Here is a 27,656-nt window from a genome sequence, read left to right as displayed (position 1 = left end):
GTCATCTGTATCACTATCAACAATGAATTTCTTAACAACTATCTATCTATTGCCAGACGCCTCAATCCCGTTTGGGGTGGTCACAAACAAATCGCCTCCACGTCGTCCTGTCCCCCGCCATTTCACTGCCCTGCTCCCAACTCACACCCCCCTCTCTCATATACCTCTCCACCCCATCCCTCCATCTCATCCTCGGCCTCCCCCTCCCCCTTCCCCCCTCCACCTCACTCACATACACTTTCTTCGTCAGTCTTTCACCCTCCATCCTCTCCACATGGCCAAACCACCTCAGTGTGTTCCTCATAACACTTCCTATCACATCCACATCCACACCACAATGCTCCTTTATATCCTCATTCATCAACCTGTCTGTCCATGTGACTCCACAGGCTCCTCTTAAATAACTCATTTCCACTGCTCTCACTCTTGACTTGTGTCCTTCCAACAATGTCCAGGCTTCACTTCCATACGTTAAGAGTTGGTATCACAATACTGTCATGTAGTAACTTTTTCACTTCCATGCTCACTTCCCTGTTTCTTATCACTGCTTTCAAAGAACCAGCAACCTTTCTTCCCTGCTGTACCCTTTCAAGCACTTCACCCTCCAAACCTCCATCCTTACTCATCACACTACCCAAGTACTTAAACGTACTCACATTTTCCAATTCCTCACCATCCAACCTCGCTGTACATTCACTGACTTCACCTCTCTCAAAGAACATCACTTTACTCTTCCCTACATTCACCTTTAGATTCCGTTTCTTGCACACTCTCCCAAACTCATCCACCAAGCCTTGCAGCTCCCCTTCGTCTTCACTCAACAACACAGTATCATCTGCAAACAACAGTACAGGGAGTTTCCAAACACTATCCTCTCTCACCAGGGCCACTCCAACATCCACTGCCCTACCTTGTACCTCTTTTATTACCCCATCCATGAACAGATTGAACAACCATGGAAACATGACACATCCCTGTTTCAACCCAACCTCCAAAGAGAAAAATTCACTTAGTTCACCATCCACATGCACTGCAGCCTTAGCACCATCATACATACTCTTCACAGCATTCAACAACTTTCCATCTACTCCATATATTCTTAATACTTTCCACAATCCTTGTCTATCCACCCTGTCATATGCTTTCTCCAAATCCATGAAAGCCGCATACAACTTCTTTCCCTCCTCTAGAAACTTTTCCACTAAAGATCTAAGAATGAATATCTAATCTACACAACCTCTTCCCTTCCTAAAGCCTTCCTGTTCTTCTCCAACTAATTCCTCTGTTCTTTCTCTAACTTTGTCAATAAGTATCCTACCATACACTTTTCCTATTATACTACGAACACAAATGCCCCTATGATTACCACACACTTCTTTTTCCCCTTTTCCTTCGTACAAGGGAATAATTATACCTGACTTCCAATCCTCTGGGACTCTACCTTCCTCCCAGGCCAATCTGCACATCTTCCACATCCATTCTACTACTACCTCTCCCCCATGCTTCAGCATTTCACCACACACTCCATCAATTCCTGGGACTTTCCCCGATTTAACTTTCTTGATTGCTTCCATAACTTCTATCCTACTGATTTCTTCCTGTCTTCTCACCTCCCTCCTTCTCCCAGCCATTCCCCAGCCACTTATACTCGCATTACTTCCATCCTGTATGTTCAACAAATCCTTAAAGTGTTCTCTCCATCTGCTCACTTTTTCTCCCTTCTCCACTAGTAATCTACTATTTTTATCTTTAACTCCCCTGCTAACCTCACTTCCACCCTGTCTTACTCTCTTCACCTCTTTCCAGAACAACTGCAATGACATATTAAAAATATAAAAAGGAATGTAGAGTGAATTAAATTCTAACTAATTTGAAATATACAACTAACCATTTATACTTTGCAATTTTTCAGATTGTTACATAATTAGCTACCATATATAGAAAATTGGATTTTTCCACTTCTCTGCTCAACTTCCACCTGTTTTATCTTAGCTACAAGAGACAATGTTTGCAAAGAAAAATCCATAGCATGTAAAGGGTTAAACTTACCTTCATTACCTGTTATACTCACTGCTCAAGAACCATACTCATGAAGCATACCAATACTGATGTAGAAAGAAGGAAAGAGGCTTAACATGAATCCAATATAAAATCATTGGTTCATCTTATGTTTAATGCTACATCCTGTGAGGGATAGCAAAGTAAAACAAATGTACAACGAAGATGGGCAGAGTTAATACAAATGAAGCATACAGTGTCCAACACGATGACAACACTACTGTCTATCTATTGATTGCTATGGCATCCTCTAACAGGTAGCAATGCAATATAAATGTATAATGAAGAGGAGCACAGTCCTATACTGATGAAGCATCCCACAGTGATGATGAAGAGTACAACACCCAACATGATGGCAACATTAATCTATGTACTGACTGATGTTGCATCCTATTACGAGTGGCACGGAAAATATAAAGGTATATTCAAAACTCCTTATCATACTGATGAAATAAACCCTTGTAGGAGGGGGGGGAAGCTCTATATGGCAATATTATAAACTGCCTGATACTGCATACCATGGGAGTAACTAGGTACAACACATGTACAGTGAAGATGACCAGTGCCACAAAAATGAAGCATACCATAGTGATGAAGAAAGACAGTAAGAGGCCCAGCATAAGAACAAGGTACCCCAGAATATAAGGGGTCCAGTCCATCGCTGGGGTCCTTGTGGGGGTCAACACCAACTCATAGTCCCTTTAGCATGCAATAACAAGTATGACAGATTTAAATCACTGTAATATTCAGACACTTATGTCATACAGTATATAATAAAAATAAATGCATCATCATCATCATCATCAAGACCTCCTGTCCCACCCTAGGGCAGGGTGAGGAGTAGCAACGTCCAGACAGACCAAGTATGCCCAATCCCATGGACCAAGCTTCCATTCACTGCAAGCCTCCGGAATCCTGGCTCTATTTGATATGCCAAAAAACTTTCACCACAATCTGTAGCTTTACATAAATGTATCCGACAGGGTCAATCCAAATGCTATCACCTTAAAATGAGTGCCAAATCCCTGATCATGCACTTCTTCTCACAACATTCATCCAGCCAGCTCGATCGCTCATCAGTCCCCTAGTCCCACCGACTTCCATACCTCTCTTCCTCACACACTCATCCACCATATCCCTCCACTTTCTTCTTGGCCTACCTTGCCTCCTCCCTCCTTCAAATTCACTCAGATATACCCTTTTCACCACTCCATTGTTATCCATTCTCTCCACATGACCATACCTTCTCAGTACACTCTCTTCAATTCTGGTGTCCACAGACTTCCTCAGTCGGCATCTTTCACGAATCACTTTATTTCGTATCCTATCTACTCTCTGTACTCCACATACATTCCTCAGCAGTCCCATCTCCACTGTTCTCACTCTTGGCTCTTCATTTTCATGCCACACCATAGTCTCACATCAATATGTTAAAGTTGGCAATAACACTCCTTCATGTAAGCCTCACATAGCTGTAACACTCAAGCCTCTGTTTCTTATCATGGCTGATATAGCACCAGCTACTTTCCTTCCTTGTGTCACTTTACTTTCAACTTCTTTTGCACATTTTCCTCTCTTTTCTATCACTGTACTCAGGTACTTAAACTCTCTCTCACCAATTCCAGTACCTCTCCATTCACTGTAACATCACACTGACAGTCACCTTCTCTCTCAATTACCATGACTTTACTCTTTTCTATACTTACTCTTTCACAGACATCAGTAAAACTCTGCACTAGTCTACCAAGTTCTTGTCTGGTATTTGCAAGTAGTACTGCATCATCAACATACAACAAATTTGAGTTATTCCATCCATCAACATTCATTACCAACACAATCCCTCTCTCCATTACTCGATGCTTTTTACTTCTCTCATCACCCTATCCATATACATATTGAACATCCATGGGGACATCATACAACTTTGTCACATGCCCACACTGATCGTGAACCATTCACTTAGATGCCCATTTACCCTTACACATGCCGCCCTACTATCACAAAAGCTCTTGATGGCACCTAGCAGCTTCCCATCTACACTGTACATGCACAAAACCTTCCACAATCCTTCTCTGTCTACTTTGTCATATGCTTTTTGCAGATCTATAAATGCCATAAACACCTAAGGGTCCTTCTCATAAGCCTTCTCCACTATCTGTCTCATTGCAAATATGTGATCTACACATCCTCTGCCACTCCTAAAGCCACCTTGTTCATCACTTACTAAGACTTCTGATATCTCTCTTACCCTCTCTACAATATTTCTTCCATATACCATCCCTACAACACTCAATAAACTTATGCCACGATAATTACTGCACTCACTTTGTTCACCTTTATTTTTGTACAGGGGTACAATCACAGCTTTTTTCCACTCTGCTGGCACAGTTTAACTCATCCATGCCTTCTTACATATCTCTAACAAGCACTTCATTCCACTCTTCTCACTACACTTAATCATCTCTGCATACATCTCATCAACTCCAGCTGCTTTCCCATTTTTCTGTTGCTTCACAGCATTCTGCACCTGCGCGAGTGTCACGTTTCCTGGCACTGCATTCCTTCTCTGTACACCCCCAAAACCAATCATGTTAACAGTCGCTTTTACGCACTCCATTCCCATTCATCAGGCTTTCAAAATATTCTTTCCATCTGGTCCTTACTTCATCCCCATGTGATCTACCACTTACATCCTTCACATTTTCACATTTCATTCTGCTGTCACTTCTACATTTCTGCACCTCTTTCCAGAATAACTTCCTATTTTCAGAGTAGTTTTCATTCACTTTTCTTCCTAGATCATCATTTACCTCTTTCTTTTTCCTCTTCACTAATCTTCTTACGTGCTTCTTGCTTTCAATATATTCAGTTCTTATTTCAACTGAACGTCTGTCCTGTAACCAGTCTAGCCACTTCTTCCACTTTGCCTCTACTGCTCTCTTAACCTCTTCATCCCACCATGCCGTACCTTTCTTCTTTGTTGTTACTCTTCCCACACCGCACACTGCTTTAGCATTCCTAACTAAGGAATCCCTATATGCATTCTACAGGCTGTCCAGATCCACTTCAGTCCAATTCACTGATTCCAACTCCTTCCCTACTTTGGTCCTATTTTCATCTGCCTGTCTTTGATCCTCAGCTCCTCGACTTTCAGTCTTTCGCCCTGGCTACTCCTCTCTCTCCTTGTCCACCTCACTCCTCTCAGCTTGATCTTGCATACCACAATCATATGATCCTGCCAGACCTCCATATCTTCCTCTCACAGCCCTCGTATCAGCAACCATTCCCAGAATCGACCTCTCTACGAGCACGTAATCAATCAGGCTCCTTTCAACAGATCCTCATTCCCTTTATACCATGTATATTTATGTGCATCTTTGTGTTTGAAATACGAGTTACAAATGCACAACCCCCTTTCCTGATACATATTCTTAAGCCACTTCCTGTTATCATTTTCTCCAGGTACTCCATTACAACCAATTATGTCATCCTCAGGACCAGTGCCCACTCTTCCATTCATATTGCCCATTACAATCACATTATAGCTCCTGGACATTTTTCCTACTGCATCATCCAGCTCATTCCAAAACCTGTCTTTCTTTCTCTCACTCCTGTCATCACACAGTGCATAGGCTACACAACAATCACTGCCACTTTCACCTTCTCAAATTTAAACTTGACATACATACATCTCAAGCTGACACATTTGTGATCTCTCATTCCACTCTGCCACACTTCATTCATCATCAAAGCAACTCCTTCCTTGCATTTTTCTCACCCATTCATGCCCAATCTTGCACATTTCACACTCTCCCACTCCTCCACCTCACATCTTTTCATCTGTTTCACACAGTGCCATCAAGGCATATCTCGCACTTTTGAACACATTCACCACTTTCACCCTCTTGCTCTCCTCAATCACACCTCTCACATTCCACAGGGCCATGCGAATCTGCCCATTTGCACGGGGACCTGGGCAGGTATCGGGCCCTCCGAGGCTCTCCGAAACGTAATGCAGGGTACAGAGTAAATAAGTTCAAAACAACAACAACCAGATCCAAATTATCCCCGACAATATGTAGGACACCTGAGGATTAAGAATATATTTCCAATGAAATAAACTGGAAATCATAATACCATGCTATTTCCATGATCGTAAATTTATACATATTTAAAAATATTCCTATAAAATCTAATCTAAAATAAAAGGGGGTGGGGTAATAATGTTGGCCTGTTGGAAACCCCCAGTTAAGCTACAGTACTATCTAAAATAAGAACAACAAAAGCAATGTCCTACCAACTGTTCTAAAATTAGCTAGATTTGACACCTTTCACTTTCTACACAGAAAAAATAAATAAATAAGTAAATAATTCAGTATCCCATCAAAGACATAGCAGCTCTGACTAAGCAACATAATCAAGAAAGTTAAAGTTATGTAAACAATATTGTTAACTTAATTGTGCAGACAAACAAATGGAAAAGCCAGTCAACTTAAGAAGCATGCACAGGAACTATCATCATCATCATCATCATCATCCTTCTATCAAATGGTGCTAGAGGGTTTTTAATAAAACAGGAAAACACCTATGAAGCATAAACAGTAACATGAAAAATCCATACAGTAGTTGAAACAGGAGTAGGAAATCACACACAGGATGTATAAATACAGGCAGAAAAGCACAAATACAGTAGGTAACTAAATGGGACGGGGTGGTGTGGGGCAAGAGTCACACTGCCATCTAAACAGCTAACATAACCCCCAAAAATGTTACAAAATTCCGGACCTATAAGACTCACCATAAAGGACAGCATGACTATGAAGCAGATGCCTATAGTGATGGCAAAAGGCACCAGGTAGCTTTGTAGATTGAATGGGAAATCATCAGTAATTTCCAGGATGTACCTACAGGGAATACAAGCATTTACAGTCATTTTTACAAATACAGTACAGATATTATACAGCTATATATTACAGACTACAGGCTACTGGTACAGTACATAACCTTTGGCTTATCTTGGACCCCACCAGTACAATAACCTTAATTTGCCGATACTAATTATTTTACAGTAGATGCTCAATTTAACAAACACCGATTTAGCGGAAGCCGAAGATAATGGAATCACTTTTTCCGGTATTTTTTTCCCCAGTTTAAAGGAAAACTTCAGTTAAAATGAGTAAATTGTACTTCCATGAAAGAAAATCCATTCCAAAAACTATTGAATTACCGGAAAAAGTCCCGTAAATAGAGCGCATCATCGAGCCCATACTGGAAACACTTCCCTGAGTGTGGTGTTGCCACACATCCCCACCAAGCATGCTGTCTTCACATGATCCCCCAACTGTAAACAGTTGCTCCGCGTGTGTCTGGCTTTGCCTTGGTATTGCGGCCTTATTTATTTATTTATTTTTTTATATATATATTTTTTTAATGAACCAAAGCTTTTATGAACCATGTCTAAGGTTCAGGAAACAAAAGAGAGAGAGAGTGAGGCTTTCTTTTGGCCAGAAACTGGAAATAATTGAGCTGGAGCACCATCCCTGCTGTTCCCCAGCCCGTGTGTCACCCCAGTACCACCTCGAGTGCTGATGGAGGGTGACTCAGACAGTGATTAAACCACATCCAAGCCTGACACAGGTTTCAGAGGACCAATATGGCTACCTGTGTCATGCATATTCCTGCAACAAGTACAGAACCCCTACTTTTGGAGGTAAGCCTTTGTGTGGTTTACTATCCCTACTAGTATTTGGTACACTACTTTCCCCACCTTATTCTTTATGTGTGCATATTTTATTAAATCAGTACTGTATGTATCGCTGTTAACATTCACAATAATGCATTTAAGTGGGGGTAGTAATTATGGGTTCAGATTGCTGTGTGTAGCACTGAGAGTTGGCACAGTTTGCTAAGTTTGGGTTGCCTTCAAGGATTTAGTGGAAAATAGCTTGAAATACCGGAAAATTTTCCTTTATATTAAGCCTTGGTTTTGGAACTCAATTCAGCGGAAACTTCGAGCTAACAGAATGGGGGTTGGCTGATTTAGCTCGTTGAATCGAACATCTACTGTTCTTAGCTTTCGAGAAGCTTCTCACAGTTTAGGGGAAGAAAAAAATTCCTTCCTTCCTTCCTGTGTGTGTGTGTGTGTGTGTGTGTGTGTGTGTGTGTGTGTGTGTGTGTGTGTGTGTGTATTTACATATCTGCATTTTTTACCTATTTGTTGTACAGTATACAGGAATTGAGCTAAGCTCATGTTGTCCTGTCTCCATATCTACATTTACCTAGTCTACTTTTAAACACATGAATGTTTCTCGCCTGCACCACCTCTTCGTCTAAGTCGTTCCAAATACTTATGTTTCTATTCGGGAAACTGAACCTTTTAAGATCATTAAGACATTTATTTTTCCCCAACATGAAGTCGTGACCTCTTGTTCTTCCATCATCCAGCACAAAAAGATCCTCTCTATCCACCCTTTCCAAATTTCTTACATTTCTAAATATGTGATCAAGTCACCTTTTTCCCTTCTCTCGCGCAGTGTTGGTAACTTCAGTTTTTCCCATCTCTACTTGTAGGTGAGTTCCCTTAAGCTTGGTATCATCCTCGCTGCCATCCGTTGAACCTTCTCTAGTTTATCAATATGCTTCTTCAAGTGAGAGGTGTGTGTGTGTGTGTGTGTGCATGTGTGCGTGCATTCATGTGTGTGTGTGTATGTGTGTGTCAATTCTTACTTTCATCACGTAACTACAGAGTTAGAGTATACTTGCAGTGATGATGTAAAAAAAAATAAATAAAAATAAATAAACAAAATAAATAAATCAGCCTTTAACTGAAGATATGAGACACAAATACAAGTCTAGCCTTTAAATGTTGGCACAAGGGTAACAAATATCAGCCATGCCTAATGTCAACCATGCCTAAATTCACCTGCTTTACTAATGAACACAAAATGCATTAGGTTTATTACACTATTTTTTCTATTTGAAGGTTGGATTGAAACATGGATGTGTTATGTCTCCATGGCTGTTCAATCTGTACATGGATAGGGTTATAAAAGAGATACAAGGTATGGCAGTGGATGTTGGAGTGGCCCTAGTGAGTGAAGGCAGTGTTTGGAAACTCCCTGTACTGCTGTTTGGAGATGATACTGTGTTGTTAAGTGAAAACAAAGGGGAGCTGCAAGGCTTGGTGGATGAGTCTGGGAGAATGTGTAAGAAATGGAATCTAAAGGTGAATGTAGGGAAGAGTAAAGTGATGGTCTTCAAGTGAAGTGAAGTAAGTGAATGTACAGTGAGACTGGATGGGGAGGAAATGGAGAATGTGAATGCGTTGAAGTACTTGGTTAGTGTAATGAGTAAGGATAGAAGTTTAGAGGGTGAAGTGCTTGAAAGGGTGCAGCAGGCAAGAAAGGTTGTTGGTTCCTTGAAAGCAGTGATAAGAAACAGGGAAGTGAGCATCCATCCATCCATCATCCAATCCTACGTTGTCCCATGAGGAGCATAGGAGATTGGGGCTAGGCATGTTAGTGAAAAAGCTACTACATGACAGTATTGTGATACCAACTCTAACATATGGAAGTGAAGCTTGGTCCTTGTTGGAGGGACAGAAGTCAAGAGTGAGAGCAGTGGAAATGAGTTATTTCAGAGGAGCATGTGGAGTCACATGGAGATACAGACTGACAAATGAGGAAGTGAAGGAGTGTTGTGGTGTGGATGTGGATGTGACAGAAAGCACTGGAAACACATTAAGGTGGTTTGGCCATGTGGAGAGGATGGAGTGAGAGACTGATGAGGAGAGTGTATGTGAGTGAGGTGGAGGAGGGAAGAGAGAGGGGGAGGCCAAGGATGAGATGGAGGGATGGAAGGGAGAGGTACGTGAGAGAGGAGGGTGTGAGCTGGGAGCAGGGCAGTGAAATGGAGGGGGACAGAGTGACATGGAGGTGATTTGTTTGTGGCCACCCCTTACAGGATTAAGGCATCTGGCAATAGATAGACAGATAGCTAAGAAGGCTCTCAAACACCTCTTCCATATCCACATATATCAGCATATGGTTAATATTCTATGTTCATCCATCCATCCATCATCCAATCGTATGCTGCCCAATGAGGAGTATATGAGCCCGGAGCTAGACAAGTTGGTCCTGACACATAAGATGTGAGTGATCAGCCTCACTCATCCATGAGTAATACGTAAGCAATGAACCTCAACCATCCCTTGGATATAAACCTACACCAGCTTGGGGTCCCAGATCCATTGCCTGGACCTGGGAGTGTGCAGTGGGTGGGGCCTGTGGCATGTCTCTCCCACCTTTCTTTATACTGGCTATGACCAAGCACAAGAATGAGTTTCAAAGCATGCCTGAGAACATTAACCCCTTAACCGCGGGGCGTCACTTTCGTGATGCTTGGGAGCAAGGGATCATACCGCGGGGCGTCGCTTTTGTGATTCTGTGTTATTTTGAATTCACCGGGGCTTCCAAGTGGGGGCTTGTATCATCTATCAGTACTGCCAATGTCCAACACTAGTCAGCACTCCTAATCTCATCTGTACTCCCATCCATTGTTGACAATTTAGCCATTTCTCCCCGTTCTTGACTTCCCTCCCTACCCCCCCCTCCATTACCCTATCCTCTCGCCTGCCCGGCCGTGCTACGCTAAGTAAATCTTCCCTGGAATTTTTCACTGATTTCATCCATTGAAATAAGCCCTATGCCCTATTCTTATACCAAATAATATATACAAGAAAGAAATAAGGTAAGTGAGAGTGCCATACACCTGGAATTGGCTAATTATCACCTGACAACACCTCACGTGCACTCGTTCGCTAATTTTCGCTGTTTTTTTCCCCTTGAAATATGCCATATCATCTATTTTCGTAATAAATATACATATAAGGAGGGAAGGGAGAAGCCTAAGTGATATTTACATTCACCTGGAACTACCTAATTTATAATGTATTGTCTAGATTTCCTGCCAATCATTTCAGTGAAATACATAACTGTTTCAAGAGTTACGTTGGTAGTACTGAATATCCCCTAAGTAGGCCTCTACCCGGGCCGGCCCTCCTTTATCAGTTCTCTCTCATCTTCCGAAGAGGAGGTACGACTCATCCTCTTGCTGACTTCAGGGCCTTTTTCACCCCCATGCAAAGGGCCCTGTGACCTTTACCCCCTACTAAACCTCATGTGGAAAGAGGTAAAGGGCTGACAATTGATAAAAGAGTGACTACGATCTTTCTATTGAGTAAAACAGTGCAAGTGGAATTGTAAATAATGTGTAAATAATGTGTAAACAGCAAGTGAAAGTAATGAATGTAAATATACGTGAACAATGGAAAATAGTTTTATAAGTTACTTCAAGTGACAGTGCATAACACAGTGTAAATAAAATAGAAATGTAAATAACGTAAATAAAATAGAGAAAAACGTAAATAGAAATGTAAATGAGTAGTATTATAAGAATACAAGTATATACCCTAGGAGTAATGAAAGTGAAAGTTTCACTATAGCATGTCTGAATACTATGAGTTATGAGAGTGAAGATGAAAGTGACATTCACTCTCAATGCTAGTATACAGGACGAGAAAGTGAATGCTACGTATTTTACTGAAAGAAATTGAATCCCTACAGTGACAATAAACTAATACTACTGAAGGAAACTTATGGATAAAGACTGTAGATATATATAAGTGTTATATAGTAACAGAAATATAAAGTGTGAGGGGTTTTATGAATAATAAATGACAGAGTACCAAGAGCGAACTAGCGCAAGTGCGGCAGTCAGACGCGCTCATAATTTTCATTGCTTTCACAGTGGGTTTTTTTTTGGAATATGGATCCCAAACTACTTGAAAATCATAAAGTAGTGTTTATAGTGTTAATATCTGGCTGTGGTAATCATATTACGGGTTGTCGGGAAGTGTAAAGTGGAGACTTCGTTACCCAACTTCAGAGGTCTCCACAAGTCCTACGGTAACTGACGAAGGCTCAACAAACATTCCAGGAGAAAGCTGAAGGTATGTGCCATAAGCATATATAATTTTAATATTCTAGGACTAATAACTGATTTTTGGCAAATATTTTTTGAGAGTCTGTCGGAGCCCGAATAACCCCGCGGCACACGCAAAACATCGGTAAACATGCCCGCGGTGTACGGGTTAAATCACCCAGGGGGATGAGAGCGGGTAGGGGTTAAATCACCCAGGGGGATGAGAGCGGGTAGGGGTTAAATCACCCAGGGGGATGAGAGCGGGTTCATGGAATGTAGGAAGTTTAAAGGGGCAGAGCGGCAGAAGTGGCTGAGGCATTCAGTAGGAGGTGAGTGGATGTGGGATGTTTGCAGAAAATCCAGTACAGGGGTGGATCAGCCAGAACGACTGGTGGGAAGAATTGCTATTATAAGCTGTTTTGACAGGGGAGGATAGACAGATGTGGGGGCGTGGGTGTGTTGGCTGCGGAGAAATGGGTGGAATATGTTATGGATGTTATGAGAGTAAGTGATATCAGTAAGATATTAGAAGTGAAAATTTTGTTCGGTGGAATGATGTTAGCAATTATATTGGCATATGCTCCACAGGCAGGCTTGGATGAGGTAGAGAAGGTTGGATTTTGGGATGACTTAATACATGTAGTAGGTGGTATGGAGGATGATGAGATAGTGGTATTGGGAGAGGACTTAAATAGTCATGTAGGTGAAGCAGCTTTAGGATATGAAGGAGTACATGGGGGATGTGCATATGGTACAAGAAATGAGGAAGGGGAAAGGATAAAGTTGGGGGAGGCAATGAACATGACTGCATGCAAAACACATTTCAGTAAAAGAGAGAGTAGGTTGATTACATACAAGTCTGGGGGAACAGCAATCAGATATATTATTTCCTGGTCAGGAGGGCTGATAGGAGGTTAGTGAGGGATGTTAAAGTTACAGAAAGCAAGGAGTGTGTGCAGCAGCACAAATTATTGATAAATGACATGGTACTTAAAAAGCGAGTGATGAAAAAAAAAAAAGACTTGTGCACCTAAGATGAAGGTGAAGTCAGTGAATGTACAGCGAGGTTGGATGGTGAGGAATTGGAAAATGTGAGTACATTTAAGTACTTGGGTAGTGTGATGAGTAAGGATGGAGGTTTGGAGGGTGAAGTGCTTGAAAGGGTACAGCAGGGAAGAAAGGTTGCTGGTTCTTTGAAAGCAGTGATAAGAAACAGGGAAGTGAGCATGGAAGCGAAAAAGTTACTACATGACAGTATTGTGATACCAACTCTAACGTACGGAAGTGAAGCTTGGACGTTGTTGGAAGACACAAGTCAAGAGTGAGAGCAGTGGAAATGAGTTATTTAAGAGGAGCCTGTGGGGTCACATGGAGAGAGAAGGCTGACGAATGAGGATATAAAGAAGCGTTGTGGTGTGGATGTGGATGTGAAAGGAAGCGTTATGAGGAACACACTGAGGTGGTTTGGCCATGTGGAGAGGATGGAGGGTGAAAGACTGACGAAGAGAGTGTATGTGAGTGAGAGGGAGGGGGAGGCCGAGGATGAGATGGAGGGATGGGGTGAAGAGGTATATGGGAGAGGGGGGTGTGAGTTGGGAGCAGGGCAGTGAGATGGCGGGGGACAGGGCGACTTGGAGGCGATTTGTTTGTGGCCACCCCAAACAGGATTGAGGCATCTGGCAATAGAGATAGATAGATAGAAAACCAAGCAGTAAGGGATGCTTTGTATAGCGAGATGAGGGGAGTGGTGGCTGAACAGGGCGCCTCTGACAAAGGGGTTAATGAACACTAGAGCCCTCAAGAAACAACCACATGAGAGTTACTGATGCAGTATGCAGCTGGACAAGAGGCCCACCAAGACATAAAGTAACTTGGTGGTGGGATGAAGGTGTAGAAGTTGCAGTTAAGGAGAAAAGAGGGCTTTTCCGGGAATGGAAGAAGGGTGCTAACAAAGAGGAATACTTGACTGCCAAGCACTGGACTAGAAGAGGGGTATACAGGGCAAAGACTGAGTCACAGAGACCTTTACTTGATAACCTAAATTGTGTGGAAAGGAAGAATATGATATTTAAGGTGGGAAATCGGGTAAAGAAGGTGAGGAGGGGTATTACAGGTGAGCAGTGTGTGAAGAATGATGAAGGAAGGGTAGTGGTGAACAGTGGGGATATTAAGACGCATGGAGAGAACATTTTGGCCGGTTGTTGAATGAGTTTGACTGAGACACAGAAAGTTTGGGCCAGCAGATCCAGTGTTTGGGCCTTGGCCTCTGATTGATGCTGCTACTGTGAGTGAAGCAATAGGCAGGTAGCAGGTGGGGAAGGCAGCAGGTGTGTCTGGGTTGACTGCTGAAATGTCGAAGGCCTCAGGAGATATAGGAGTGAGGTTTGTCACTGACCTGATAAATATGATTATATATGAATGTGTCGTTCCACATGACTGGGTGAAGAGTGTACTTGTAAATGTGTACAAGGGAAAGGGTGATGCCCTGGAAAAAGGAAATTATAGAGGTATAAAGCTTTTAGATCAGACAATGAAGGTAATGGAGAGAATTCTAGAAGGTATGATAGGAGAAAGAGTGAATATTGATGAGATGCAGTTTGGGTCTATGCCAGACAGGGGAACCACTGATGCCATACTCACTGTTGGACGGCATCAGGAAAAATATATAGGAAAGAAATGAGAACTGTACTTTGTTTTTGTTGATTTGGAGAGGGCCTCTGACAGAGTCCCTAGAGAGGTGGTGAAGTGGGCAATGAGAAAGTTTGGAATCGAGGAGTAGCTGGTTAGGGTGGTTATGGCCATGCATGAAGGTGCTCGCACCCTGGTAAGGGTGAATGGAGATTTTAGTGATGAGTTTTCCGTAAACGTTGGTGTGCATCAGGGGTCAGTTTTGAGTCCCTTCTTGCTTATCATGGTACAAGAAGCTCCCTCACGTGACTTAAGAAATGGACTCAGGTGGGAGATGTTCTATGCTGATGACTTGATACTGATTGCAGAGAATGAAAGGGAGGTGGAGGAAAGATTTAGGAAGTGGAGAGATGGTATGGTGCACAAGGGCTTAAGAGTAAATGCAGATAAAACAAAGGTGATGGTACCTAGCATCGGTGGTGGTACTGTCAAAGAAGAGGGAGTATTTCCACCTTGTGCAGAGTTTGTGATAAGTGGGTTCAGAAGAGATGTAGTGGTATTCGAAGTAGACTGCGAGATACTGCTGATTATATGTGTGCAGTGTGTTGGGGAGAGCAGGTGGAGATTGTCAGAAGTGAAAGGACTGAACTTGCTGGTGAGTCTCTTAAGCGTGTGGAAGAGTTTTCTTATTTGGGAGACATGTTATGTGAAGGAGGTGGGGCTGGAGCTAGCTCTGTGGCTAGGGTGAGGAGTGGTTGAATGAAGTTCTGGGAGCTGTTGCCTCTCCTAATATTGAGAGGGCTCTCCCTATGTGCTAAGGGATCTTTGTATGTCGAATGTGTTAGGAGTGTAATGCTGTATGGTAGTGAGACCTGGGCAGTAAAGGAAGAGGATATTCGCAAGCTCAGACGTACAGAAATGGCAATGATTAGGTGGATGTGCATTGCGTCCCTGAGTGCAAGGCCTGGGGGGGGCTAGGTTTACGATGGAAGAGTTGAGAGGTAGGATGGGACTGGATTGTATTGGTGATGTGATAAGGAGAGGTAGATTGAGGTGGTTTGGGCATGTGGAGAGGATGGGGGATGATAACTGGGCGCAGAAAGTGAAAAGCGTTAATATTAGGGGTGGGGTTGCGAGGGGTAGACCAAAAAAGACCTGGGACGAGGTCAGTAAGTGTGATCTCAGGGTTAAGGGACTGAACAGGAAGGTTGCCAGAGATTGAACAGCATGGAGAGCTGCGATTAGGTGACCAAGGCTGATGCATGCAAGCATGTTGGAGCCTTCAAAGGCGAAATGAAATGAAACGGCTCAATCTGACTGGAGCGCCTTAATTACCCAGTAAACCACCAGGCGTCATAATTTGGTCATGTGGTTGCCATCCAGCGTAGTAAATGGTTTCCTGGTGTACAGGAAACTATTTGGCTTGTCACTCAGTGTAGAGTCAACCATAGCCAAAAGGATGAGGAAAGAGTGAAGGAAAGAAAGACATGAGAGAGAGTGTGAAGTCACCCGTAGGCAGAAGGAAGTGGAAAGAATGTAAGAAAAAAAGACACAAGAGGAAGGAAGGAAGAGAGGAAAGGGACGACACCCAAAGCAACACTACATCGAGTGAGTGGACAGTGAGCGCCCCCATCTACCGCAAAATATTTTATGTTATTTACACATATTTTCAACAGTAGACAATAATAACATAAAGGAAAATGCTATAATGTCATAAACAAAATAAATTTGTATGGAGGAGATGCTACAGAACTTTCTAAGCTGATGTAAGTACACGTTATCAAGCTTCTTCTACTCTCAGTTTAATATCATTATCAAGTGAAATTCTTGTCATACAAAATACTTACCCTTTATTATATAGAAAGTTCTGAATTATCATCAGTGCATCATCTTGTCCAATAAAAACTGAAGGTATGACCACCTTCTCTGCCTTGCTCTCATCACTAATGCCCATAGGCTCTGGAAAATTAGGTCATCATCATCACCATCATCATGACATTTAGAAAGCATGACACAGGAAGAGTTAAAAATAGCATGTATGAAATGGACCACACACTCATTCACATGTCATTCAAGCTGCTACAATGCCTGTTTCCACCTTACAGGTCTAATCAAGTGCACATCCACAGACTGGCCTGTAAAGAGCACCTCACTAGAAACTCATGTGGTGATATCTTCTGTGCTGCTGGGACGGTTCAGTCAGCTAGTGTGGGCATGAGTGTGGTGTATGGAGTGAAAAAAGAATAAATGGTGCACGGTAGATCCTGATAACACTGACACAGCCATCCTACAACACACTGAAAAGTGCCCAGCAGCATGGACGTGGAGTATAATATATGGGCCACACTTGAATGTATTTTTTTTCCTTTATTGCTTTATTTCACATTACCTGCCACACAGGGTCCCCAGCTGACTCATCCACACAACTCAATCCCACCAGTTCATCAACTTCTATACCTAACTTTCTTAAACACTCATTTGCCACATCCATTCACTTTCTTGGCTTACCATGCCTCCTCCCACCTACAAACTTACTCACATTTACCTTTTTCACCATCCTATTTACATCCCCTCTCCTCATACGACCATATCATCGGAGCACTCTCATCAACCCTACTAATAGATGTCATTATTCCACATTTCCCATGACTCACATTATTTATCCTAACATCATCATTATCATCATCCAGATACCTTTCCCACCCTAGGGCAGGGTGAGGAGTAGCGACATCCAGACAGTCCAAGCTGCCAAATCCAATGGGTCATGCTTCCATTCACTCACCATTCAAGCCCCCGGCATCCTGACTCTTATCTGATACATCAAAAAACTTTCACCACATTCTGCAGCTTCACATAAATGTATCCGAAAGAGTCAAACCAAACACTGTCACATTAAAATGGGGTGCCAAATCCCTGATCATGCACTTCCTCTCACAACATTCATCAAGACAGCTCAATCTCTTGTCAGTTCCCTAGCCTCACCGACTTCCATACCTCTCTTCCTTACACATTCATCCACCATATCCCTCCACCTTCTCCTTGGCCTACCTCGCCTCCTCCCTCCTTCAAATTCGCTAAAATATACCTTTTTCACCATTCTATAGTTATCCATTCTCTCCACATGACCATACTTACCATCTCTGTGCACTCTCTCTGATTCTGGTGTCCACAGACTTCCTCACTCTGCATCTTTCACTATTAACATTATTCTGTATCCTAGCCACTCTCTGTACTCCACATACATTCCCCAGCAGTCCCATCTCCACTGCTCTCACACTTGACTTTTCGTTTTCATGCCACACCATAGTCTCACATCCATATGTTAAAGTTGGTACTAACACTCTTTCACGTATGCCTTGCGCAGTTGCAACACTCGAGCCTATCAACTGTATAAACTCCAAACACATTCCACAATAATTTGATTCACATTGCTCTCATTCCTGATCTTTTCAAGTCTCTTTATTAACCTGCATATCACACTGAGTTATCTTCTCTGCCAACAAAAAAAAACATTCTTTCCTCCTGTCTACATCTGCTGTCCAAGCTTGATACTCACAGACATCCCCAAGGATGTACCACAGGGCAAAATTCCTGCTCAAAACATCTCAGGTTTTACCTCATAACCACACACATATACCAGGAAAATGGTGAGAAGTCACGATGTCATCAAATACCCTTGTCTCACTTCAACACTGATACTGGAAAAGTCACTTGGATATCCACCCACTCTTACGCATGCTTTAATACAACCATAAATGCTCTTTACATCCTTCAACAGCTTTCCATTGACACCATACAAAATATGTAAAACCTTCCACAATCCTTCTCTATTCACAAACTTAAATGGTTTTTCCAGATCCATCTATCTATCTCTCTATCGCATGATGCCTTAATCCCGTAAGGGGTGGCCACAAACAAATTGCCCTCATGTCAGCCTCTCCCCCACCATTTCACTGCCATCGTCCCTAGCTCACACCCCTCTCTCATATACCTCTCCACTCCATCCCTCCATCTCATCCCCAGCCTCTAATTCCAGGTATTTTACTTACTTATCCATTTCTTTATTGCACACTTTATGTACCGTAAATACAGAAGAAACTTGCTACAAGGAATTCTGATGTTATTTTATTACCTTATTAGCAGTATTAGTATTTTATTTTGATGTTACCTTACCAATTTATTTAACTGATGTTATTTTGCTCATTTATTACCATTACTTTATTCATCCACTGTCATTCCTACATTCATTATTTTCCTTTGTTCATATTTACAAGACTCATCACGAGTAGATTTCATCTCGTCCTTCTTGCATTTATCAACTGTATTTTATTTATTTATCATAAACTTTACATAGTAACCAAGGAGACTCATCACAAGCAGTTTCTATCAACTGTCCTTCTTCCATTCATTATTTTCTTCCTTTCATATTTACAACACATTATACAGTAAATATACCATAAATACCTTACAATCCTTCTCGGACTTCTAGCAAATCATTGCTTCACACACATCTCCAACAACTATTAAAACTAACTAACTCAACACTCACCAGACATCCTGATACATTCCCTGCCTTCTCTACAATTATGCTTTCATAAAGATCTGCAACCCTTCAACCTGTGTGACGTCCTGTTTAGTTCATTATTGTTACAGCCTGATGATTTTATTCAGCTTAAGCAGGCTTCTTGTACTGGAAGGGTTTATTAAGGCTATATGTAACTCTATAGTATAAAAAAGTCCATCCTAAGCTGAATAAAACTGACAAGAGATGGTAAGAATAAAGTTTAGAAAAACATTCCTGGGATCAGTAGGTTATGAGGTAAATTAAAGCTTACGTAAACTGTTGCTGCCGACATTGTGGACGATGACAGCATCATAGCCTGCAATCTGGGCATTGAGCACTTTCTCAACAAATGTACAGTTGTTGCGGCTCACAATGCCAATCCACGGCCCAGTGAAATTCCTGGAGCGGGGCGGCCGTATCGGTGGGACACAGGCATCATGGGGGTGGACATATGTGGCATACCCCTGCAATATCAGAGAAATACATCTTAACAAAAAATGGCCCAATGAAATTCCTGCAGCAAAGCAGTTGTATTAGCAGTACACAGGTATCACAGGGGTAAACACAAGTGGTGTATCCCTGTACCAATACCCGGAGAAGGGAGTTAACCTGTTTAGCCTTATGACATCTTTTACCTTTCTTTCTTGGATTGGAACAGCTGTGTCTGCAATACACCATTTACATCCATAGGGATAGGTGTACATGGTGTATTCAAATGAATATACCAGCTGATGAAAGTCAGTGATAATACAGCAACATGGTCAAGGCTGTCATCATCAATCCTAATTCAATTTCACACTATTAATTGGGGTAGGAAGGATCCAGAAACAGCAACATGAAAGCCAAGAATTAGGGGAAACGTGCACTGAACAAAAACACGATACTGTACTATTCAAATCCATTCCATGTGACCCTCACTGAGGTGTAGGAATGATCATACTCATGCACATGGCAAGGCTATTTATAGCAGCTGTATTTTTTAAACAACCACACCACCTTTTATCTAATACACAAAACCAGAGGGGCACTCAGTGGAGCACATCTCTCTGACAATGGTAAGGTAATTTCCAAATCACTCTTCTTCATGCGTTAGGTTTCCTCATCATTGATTAGGTTTTTGCAAAAAAATGTTTTCCGGATCCAGAATCTGTCATACGATCTGGATCGGTCCCAAAAGTTAATCGACTGTTCCCTGGAACATGGGCTGTCTACAGTAAAAGTCTTTTAATCTGACCACCAATAATCCGAATATCCCAACATTCTGAATTTTTCGAGGCAGCAGATAATTTTCTATCTATCTATCTATTGCCAGACGCCTTAATCTCGCATGGGGTGGCCACAAACAAATCACCCCCACATCACCCTGTCCCCCTCAATTTCACTGCCCTGCTCCCAACTCACACCCCCCTCTCTCATATACCTCTCCACTCCATCCCTCCATCTCATCCTCGGTCTCTCCCTCCCTCTCGCCCCCTCCACCTCACTCACATACACTCTCCTTGTCAGCTCTCACCTTCCATCCTCTCCACATAGCCAAACCACCTCAGTGTGTTCATCCTAACGCTTCCTATCACATCCACACCCACACCACAATGCTCCTTTATATCCTCATTTGTCAGCCTGTCCCTCCATGTGACTCCACAGGCCCCTCCTAAATAACTCATTTCCACTGCTCTCACTCTTGACTTGTGTCCTTCCAACAAAGTCCAACCTTCACTTTCATACGTTAGAGTTGGTTTCACAATACTGTCATGTAGTAACTTTTTCACTTCCATGCTCACTTCCCTGTTTTTTATCACTGCTTTCATGGAACCAGCAACCTTTCTTCCTTGTTGTACCCTTTCAAGCATTTCACCCTCCAAACTTCCTTCCTTACTCATCACACTACCCAAGTACTTAAACATACTCACATTTTCCATTTCCTCACCATCTAACCTCACTGTACATTCACTGACTTCACCTCTCTCAAAGACCATCACTTTACTCTTCCCTACACTCACCTTTAGATTCAGATAATTTTAAGTGCAATAATTAATTTCAGTGTACTGAGTGAAAATTAAGTGAGTTAAAGTAAGTTACTGCTGAGTGAACTGACTGAAAACAAAGTGAATGAAGTGGATATTTTCGCTGGGCTTTATCTGGCTTGGACTTGATCCTGGACTTGGATGTACCTGCCTGCAACTATTCACCTACACTTCTATGCATTTCTGGTGAGTAAAACAATGACCCATAGAATTATTTGCTTTTTTAATGATGATGAACATATTTCTAATGTTTTCCGAGGTCCCTCCCAGTAGTCCAGGAGAAAAAAAAAAAAAAAATCAAATGACCCTCAGTCCCTTGCCATTTGGATTACAGGATTTTAACCGCACCTACCAAGCTTGGTCCAAATCTCTCTTTTAGTTTTGAGTAATCCTGCTAACTGACAAACTAACATACAAACATATAAACAGGGGGGAAAACATATTCTCCCTGTTGGAGATAGCAACAAGATGTATTATAAGTTATTACTCTATATAAACAGATTTGTTTAGAGCTATACATGATACCAGTACAGAGTTTTTGTTTTTGTTTTTGAAGGCTCCAACATCCTAGCATGCATCGGCCTTGGTCACCTAATGGCGGCTCTCCATGCTGCTCGTTCTCTGGCAGCCTCCCTATTCAGTCCTTTAACCCTGAGGCCACACTTAATGGCCTCATCCCAGGTCTTTTTTGGTACATCCCTTGCAACCCCACTCCTAATATTAACGCTTTTCACTTTCTGCACCCAGTTATCATCCCCCAACCTCTCCACATGCCCAAACCACCTCAATCTACCTCTCCTCATCACAACACCAATACACTCCAGTCCCATTCTACCTCTCAACTCTTCCATCGTAAACCTAGCCCCCCCAGGCCTTGCACTCTGGGACACAATGCACATCCACCTAATCATTGCCATTTCTGTACATCTGAGCCTGCGAATATCCTCTTCCTTTACTGCCCGGGTCTCACTACCATACAGCATTACACTCCTAACACATGTTGCATACAAAGATCCCTTAGCACATAGGGAGAGCCCTCTCGATGTCAAGAGAAAACTTCTTCCAACCATTCCTCACCCTAGCCACAGAGACAGCTCCAGCCCCACCTCCAGCACATAACACGTCTCCCAAATAACAGAACACTTCCACACACTCAAGAGACTCACCAGCAAGTTCAACCCTTTCACTCCTGACAATCTCCACCTGCTCTCCAGGACACACCGCACACATAAAATCGGCATTACCTCGAGGTCTACCTCTAATACCACTATATCTCTTATGCACCTACTTACCACAAACACACAAGATGATTAAATGTAGAAGTATAAAATGGAGCTGTGATTATCACAAAATTTTAAATCCTACTGCAGATTTATCATCATCATTATCTTGACCTCATTTTTTAATAAAAGGATGAGGTAAGGCAGCATCCAGTATGGTAAGCAAGACAGAGGGACACCTATAAACAGCATGTCCAGTGAAATAGGCCAGACACTCATTCATGTACCACTCAAATCCCTGGAATCTTAGTTCTACTTCAAAAGCCTAACCATCTGCTTTTTTTTTTTAAGAGGGGGAATGGGTATTTTTCTTTCCAGATGAACATCATATAACCTGAAGTCAATCAACTATTCACCCACCAAGCAATAATACAGTACCTGTAATAAAGAAAATTGTGGTAATATGAAGCAAAACAAAGTAAATGGGAGGTTAAACATTTCTAGATGCAGACAGTTTTCAATTGCTGCAAGCTGTCTTGTGTAAAATCAATAAAACAAAGTGAGATAAGAGAGCAGTATTTTCAAGGGTACAATGGTTACCCATGAGGTGTAGGAGACACTAACCGAAAGTGCACTACTTTCAAAAACATCAAATAAGAGTGAAACCTGCGCAAAGAAAGATAAGACAATATTGAAAGCTGCAGGCTGTAACACACACACACACTTTCTAATGATGCTGTTAGCATGACCAGAATAGACTGATACTTTTACACACATCTCACCTGGAAGCCAGACAAAGGCAATGGTGGTCCAAACTTGGCTGGTGCATCATCCACTGGTGCGTAAGTTACATTTGAGTGTGTTGAGATGATGATGACATTTGCCCAGCTTATGTCTACCAGCCAGGCCAGCATCCATGCACACACTGCTACCATCTGTGAAATATTGCCCCGATCTTAACCTCTTTAATTTATGTCTCTTTTTGTTTCCTCTTGTTACTCAATTATTATATTCAGCTTAGGAAAGGACTGTCATTCTGAATGGGTAAATACAGGCAATATCTAACTCCTCCAGTTACACCATTTATCTTAACCTGAATAAAATCTTCAAGAGATAGCGATAATAAAATGAAGATGAAAACACTGGGCTTCATGGGTCAACAACTGGAATGGACCTCTGTGTCTACATGTAATGAGCTATAATGGTGAGTCTCATTAGTACAATACAGTATATGAGTGTCAGATGTTAATGGAGGTCTGCTTGGATAGCAGAAACTTGTACATGTATACTATCAATCTATTGCCAGACGCCTCAATCCCGTTTGGGGTGGCCACAAACAAATCGCCTCCAAGTCGCCCTGTCCCCCCCCAATTTCACTGCCCTGCTCCCAACTCACACCCCCCTCTCTCATATACCTCTCCACCCCATCCCTCCATCTCATCCTCGGCCTCCCCCTCCCTCTTCCCCCTTCCACCTCACTCACATACACTCTCTTTGTCAGTCTTTCACTCTCCATCCTCTCCACATGGCCAAACCATCTCAGTGTGTTCCTCATAACGCTTCCTATCACATCCACATCCACACCACAACGCTCCTTTATATCCTCATTCGTCAGCCTGTCTCTCCATGTGACTCCACAGGCTCCTCTTAAATAACTCAATTCCACTGCTCTCACTCTTGACTTGTGTCCTTCCAACAATGTCCAAGTTTCACTTCCATACGTTAGAGTTGGTATCACAATACTGTCATGTAGTAACTTTTTCACTTCCACGCTCACTTCCCTGTTTCTTATCACTGCTTTCAAAGAACCAGAAACCTTTCTTCCCTGCTGTATCCTTTCAAGCACTTCACCCTCCAAACCTCCATCCTTACTCATCACACTACCCAAGTACTTAAATGTACTCACATTTTCCAATTCCTCACCATCCAACCTCGCTGTACATTCACTGACTTCACCTCTCTCAAAGACCATCACTTTACTCTTCCCTACATTCATCTTTAGAATCTCCCAAACTCATCCACCAAGCCTTGCAGCTCCCCTTTGTCTTCACTCAACAACACAGTATCATCTGCAAACAACAGTACAGGGAGTTTCCAAACACTATCCTCTCTCACCAGGGCCACTTCAACATCCACTACCCTACCTTGTACCTCTTTTATTACCCCATCCATGTACAGATTGAACAACCATGGAGACATGACATATCCCTGTTTCAACCCAACTTTCAAAGAGAAAAATTCACTTAGTTCACCATCCACACGCACTGCAGCCTTCGCACCATCGTACATACTCTTCACAGCATTCAACAACTTCCCATCTACTCCATATATTCTTAACACTTTCCACAATCCTTGTCTATCCACCCTGTCATGTGCTTTCTCCAAATCCATGAAAGCCGCATACAACTTCTTTCCCTTCTCTAGAAACTTTTCCACTAAAGATCTAAGAATGAATATCTGATCTACACAACCTCTTCCCTTCCTAAAGCCTCCTTGTTCTTCTCCAACTAATTTCTCTGTTCTTTCTCTAACTCTGTCAATAAGTATCCTACCATACACTTTTCCTATTATACTAAGAAGACAAATGCCCCTATGATTACCACACACTTCTTTTTCCCCTTTTCCTTTGTACAAGGGAATAATTATACCTGACTTCCAATCCTCCGGGACTCTACTTTCCTCCATGCTTCAGCATTTCACCACACACTCCATCAATTCCTGGGGCTTTCCCCGATTTAACTTTCTTCATTGCTTCCACAACTTCTATCCTACTGATTTCTTCCTGTCTTCTCACCTCCCTCCTTCTCCCAGCCATTCCCCAGCCTCTTATACTCACATTACTTCCATTCTCTATGTTCAACAATTCCTTAAAGTGTTCTCTCCATCTGCTCATTTTTTCTCCCAGATTTATATATGGAAAAAATAAATAAATGCAAAATCACATAACAACAAGTACACAAACTGGGAAAAGCAGAGTTAACTGACCCTGCTTTCATCACACTGAAGTTGGATCTAAATTGCCCATTCTCGTATCATCGGTTTCTTGTATGGCGGATGCTCGTATAACAGGAACCGCCTGTATAAGAGCCAAAATAGCTGGGTAGGCAGGTGAAGTACTGATATCCTTTTCAGTGATGTGGTTACATGGCAGACTAAGACAATGCTATGGCTCCGCTTCTTTTCCTTAGCATTTCTTTCTTAGTTCATTCATTGCCAGACGCCATGTATCCCAGACGGGGTGGCCAATGGCTTAGAGTTAATTGTTTTACAGGGAGGAGCACTAATCCTCCACCAACCCCACTTTCTTAGTACCATGACTAAAACTATTTTGTAAATTTCAAATCCAAATATGTGCTGTGACTAAAAACTGCCAGCTGGTCTTACATCAACCCCACTAAGGTGCAGGGGCCCAAAGGTACAGTGTCACACACCAGAATATTCAACTCTTTTTGTCTACTGAGGTGCTGCTGGCATCCATCTAGGAGGCTTCATCAAAACCTGAAGGCAGAATGGAGTGAGCATGAACTCCCTATCTTGCACCACGTTTAGTGAAAGTGGCAAAGTTAATTCTACATTTAAAATGTTGAGGTGATTTTAATACAGTACTGTATTTTGATATTTACCTAGATGAAACTTTTTAACTTTTGAAACTTATTACACTAGTATACTAGTGGTAACAGGATCTACTGATATATTCAATGTTGAGTCTTCTAACACATTTTGTCAGTATATCCTGCAATTTTTCTACTATGATTCTGGTATTATGCAACCTACAGACAAAACAATTTTCTCTCTCTTATTTCATCATCATGACCTCCCCTACCATCTAAGGACAGCCTGAGGTTGGGTCTAGAATACAAGGATAAGGAAAGCATGATGGAGGAGAGAAGTACTGACAGTATGTCCAATGGAATGGGTCAGACATTCGTTCATGCACCAAGATAATCCCCAGAATCCTACTCCACCTAACAGGTCTAACCACCTGCACTTTTCTTTTTCTTTTTGGTATTTTTCTCTTCCAGATGCACTTCACATTACCTGCTAGATACGGTCAGTCAGTCCTATATCAGGTTAAACAAGGGATACCAAACCTGCATCATGTGCTCCTCCATCCATTATTCCTTCACCAAACTTAATGCCCTGGTAATTTCTTTGGCCTATATTCCCATCAGTTACGGAAGCTCCCTGCCACCTTTTCTTAAGCAGTTTATTTTTTCACACAGGCAGAGGAAAGATTCAGAAAATAGCGAGAGAAAGATTCAGAAAATGGAGAGATCATATGGAGCACAAGGGCTTGAGAGTAAATGCAGATAAAACAATGGTGATGGTATCTTGGGTTGGTGGCGGTACTGTCAAAGAAGAGGGAGAGTGGCTGTGTGCAGTTTGCCTCAAGGACGTGGGAAGTACTGTAATTCCATGTTATACAGTGTTTGTGATAAGTGGGTGCATAAGAGATGTACTGTAGTGGTACTAAAGGTACACTGTGAGATAAAGCTGATTTCATGTGTGCAGTGTGTTGGGGAGAGCATGTGGAGATTATTGGGCATGACAGGACCATCTTGTTGGTGAGTCTCTCGAGTGTGTGGAAGAGTTTTGTTATTTGGGAGACATGTGCTGGAGGTGGGGCTACTCTGTGGGTAGAGTGAGAAGTGGCTGGAAGAAGTTCAGGGAGCTACTGCATCTCCTGACATAAAGAGGGCTCTCCCTCCATGCTATGGGATCTTTGTATGTGTCATGTGTTAGGAGGGTAATGCTGTATAGTGACGAGACAGGGGCAAAAAGGAAGAGGATATTCACAAGCTCAAACATACAGAAATGACAATGATTAGATGGGTGTGCTGTGCATCCTTGAATGTGAGGCCTGGGAGGGCTAGGTTCACAACGGAAGAGTTAGGAGGTAGGATGGGACTGGAGTGTACTAGTGTTGTGATAACGAAAAATTGAGATGGTTTGGACATGTGGCGAAGAAGGGGGATGACAAACGAGTGCAAAGTGTGAGAAGTGTTAACGTTAGGGGCTGGGTTGCAAGAGGAAGACCAAAACAGACCTAGGACGTGGTCATTGAGTGTGACCTCAGGGATATGGGAATGAATAGGGCGGCTGCCAAAGATCAAGCAGCATGGTGAGCTGCCAGCAGGTGACCAAGGCCGATACATGCAAGTATGTTGCAGCCTTTACACA

At 42.3% G+C, this 27,656-nt stretch overlaps 1 protein-coding gene across 1 annotated transcript in view; it reads right to left on the bottom strand.

Moving 5' to 3' along the window:
• Positions 1-27,656, bottom strand: part of gzl (godzilla E3 ubiquitin protein ligase) — a 76,267-nt gene that overhangs the window by 35,446 nt on the left and 13,165 nt on the right. Inside the window, exons 3-6 of the mRNA XM_080284572.1 lie at positions 23,258-23,410; positions 19,503-19,695; positions 16,515-16,626; positions 6,857-6,962 (exon numbers count right to left, since the gene is read on the bottom strand). Of these exons, the coding sequence (XP_080140698.1) occupies positions 6,857-6,962; positions 16,515-16,626; positions 19,503-19,695; positions 23,258-23,410 (564 nt within the window). The remainder of the gene's footprint in view (positions 1-6,856; positions 6,963-16,514; positions 16,627-19,502; positions 19,696-23,257; positions 23,411-27,656) is intronic.

This window comes from Coenobita brevimanus, chromosome 102 (assembly GCF_032717465.1).
Source record: "Coenobita brevimanus isolate Jiangsu-jjx chromosome 102, ASM3271746v2, whole genome shotgun sequence".
NCBI lineage: Eukaryota > Metazoa > Arthropoda > Malacostraca > Decapoda > Coenobitidae > Coenobita > Coenobita brevimanus.
The sequence above is the reverse complement of the archived record's forward strand: the minus strand, read 5'-3'. Positions and strand labels throughout refer to the sequence as shown.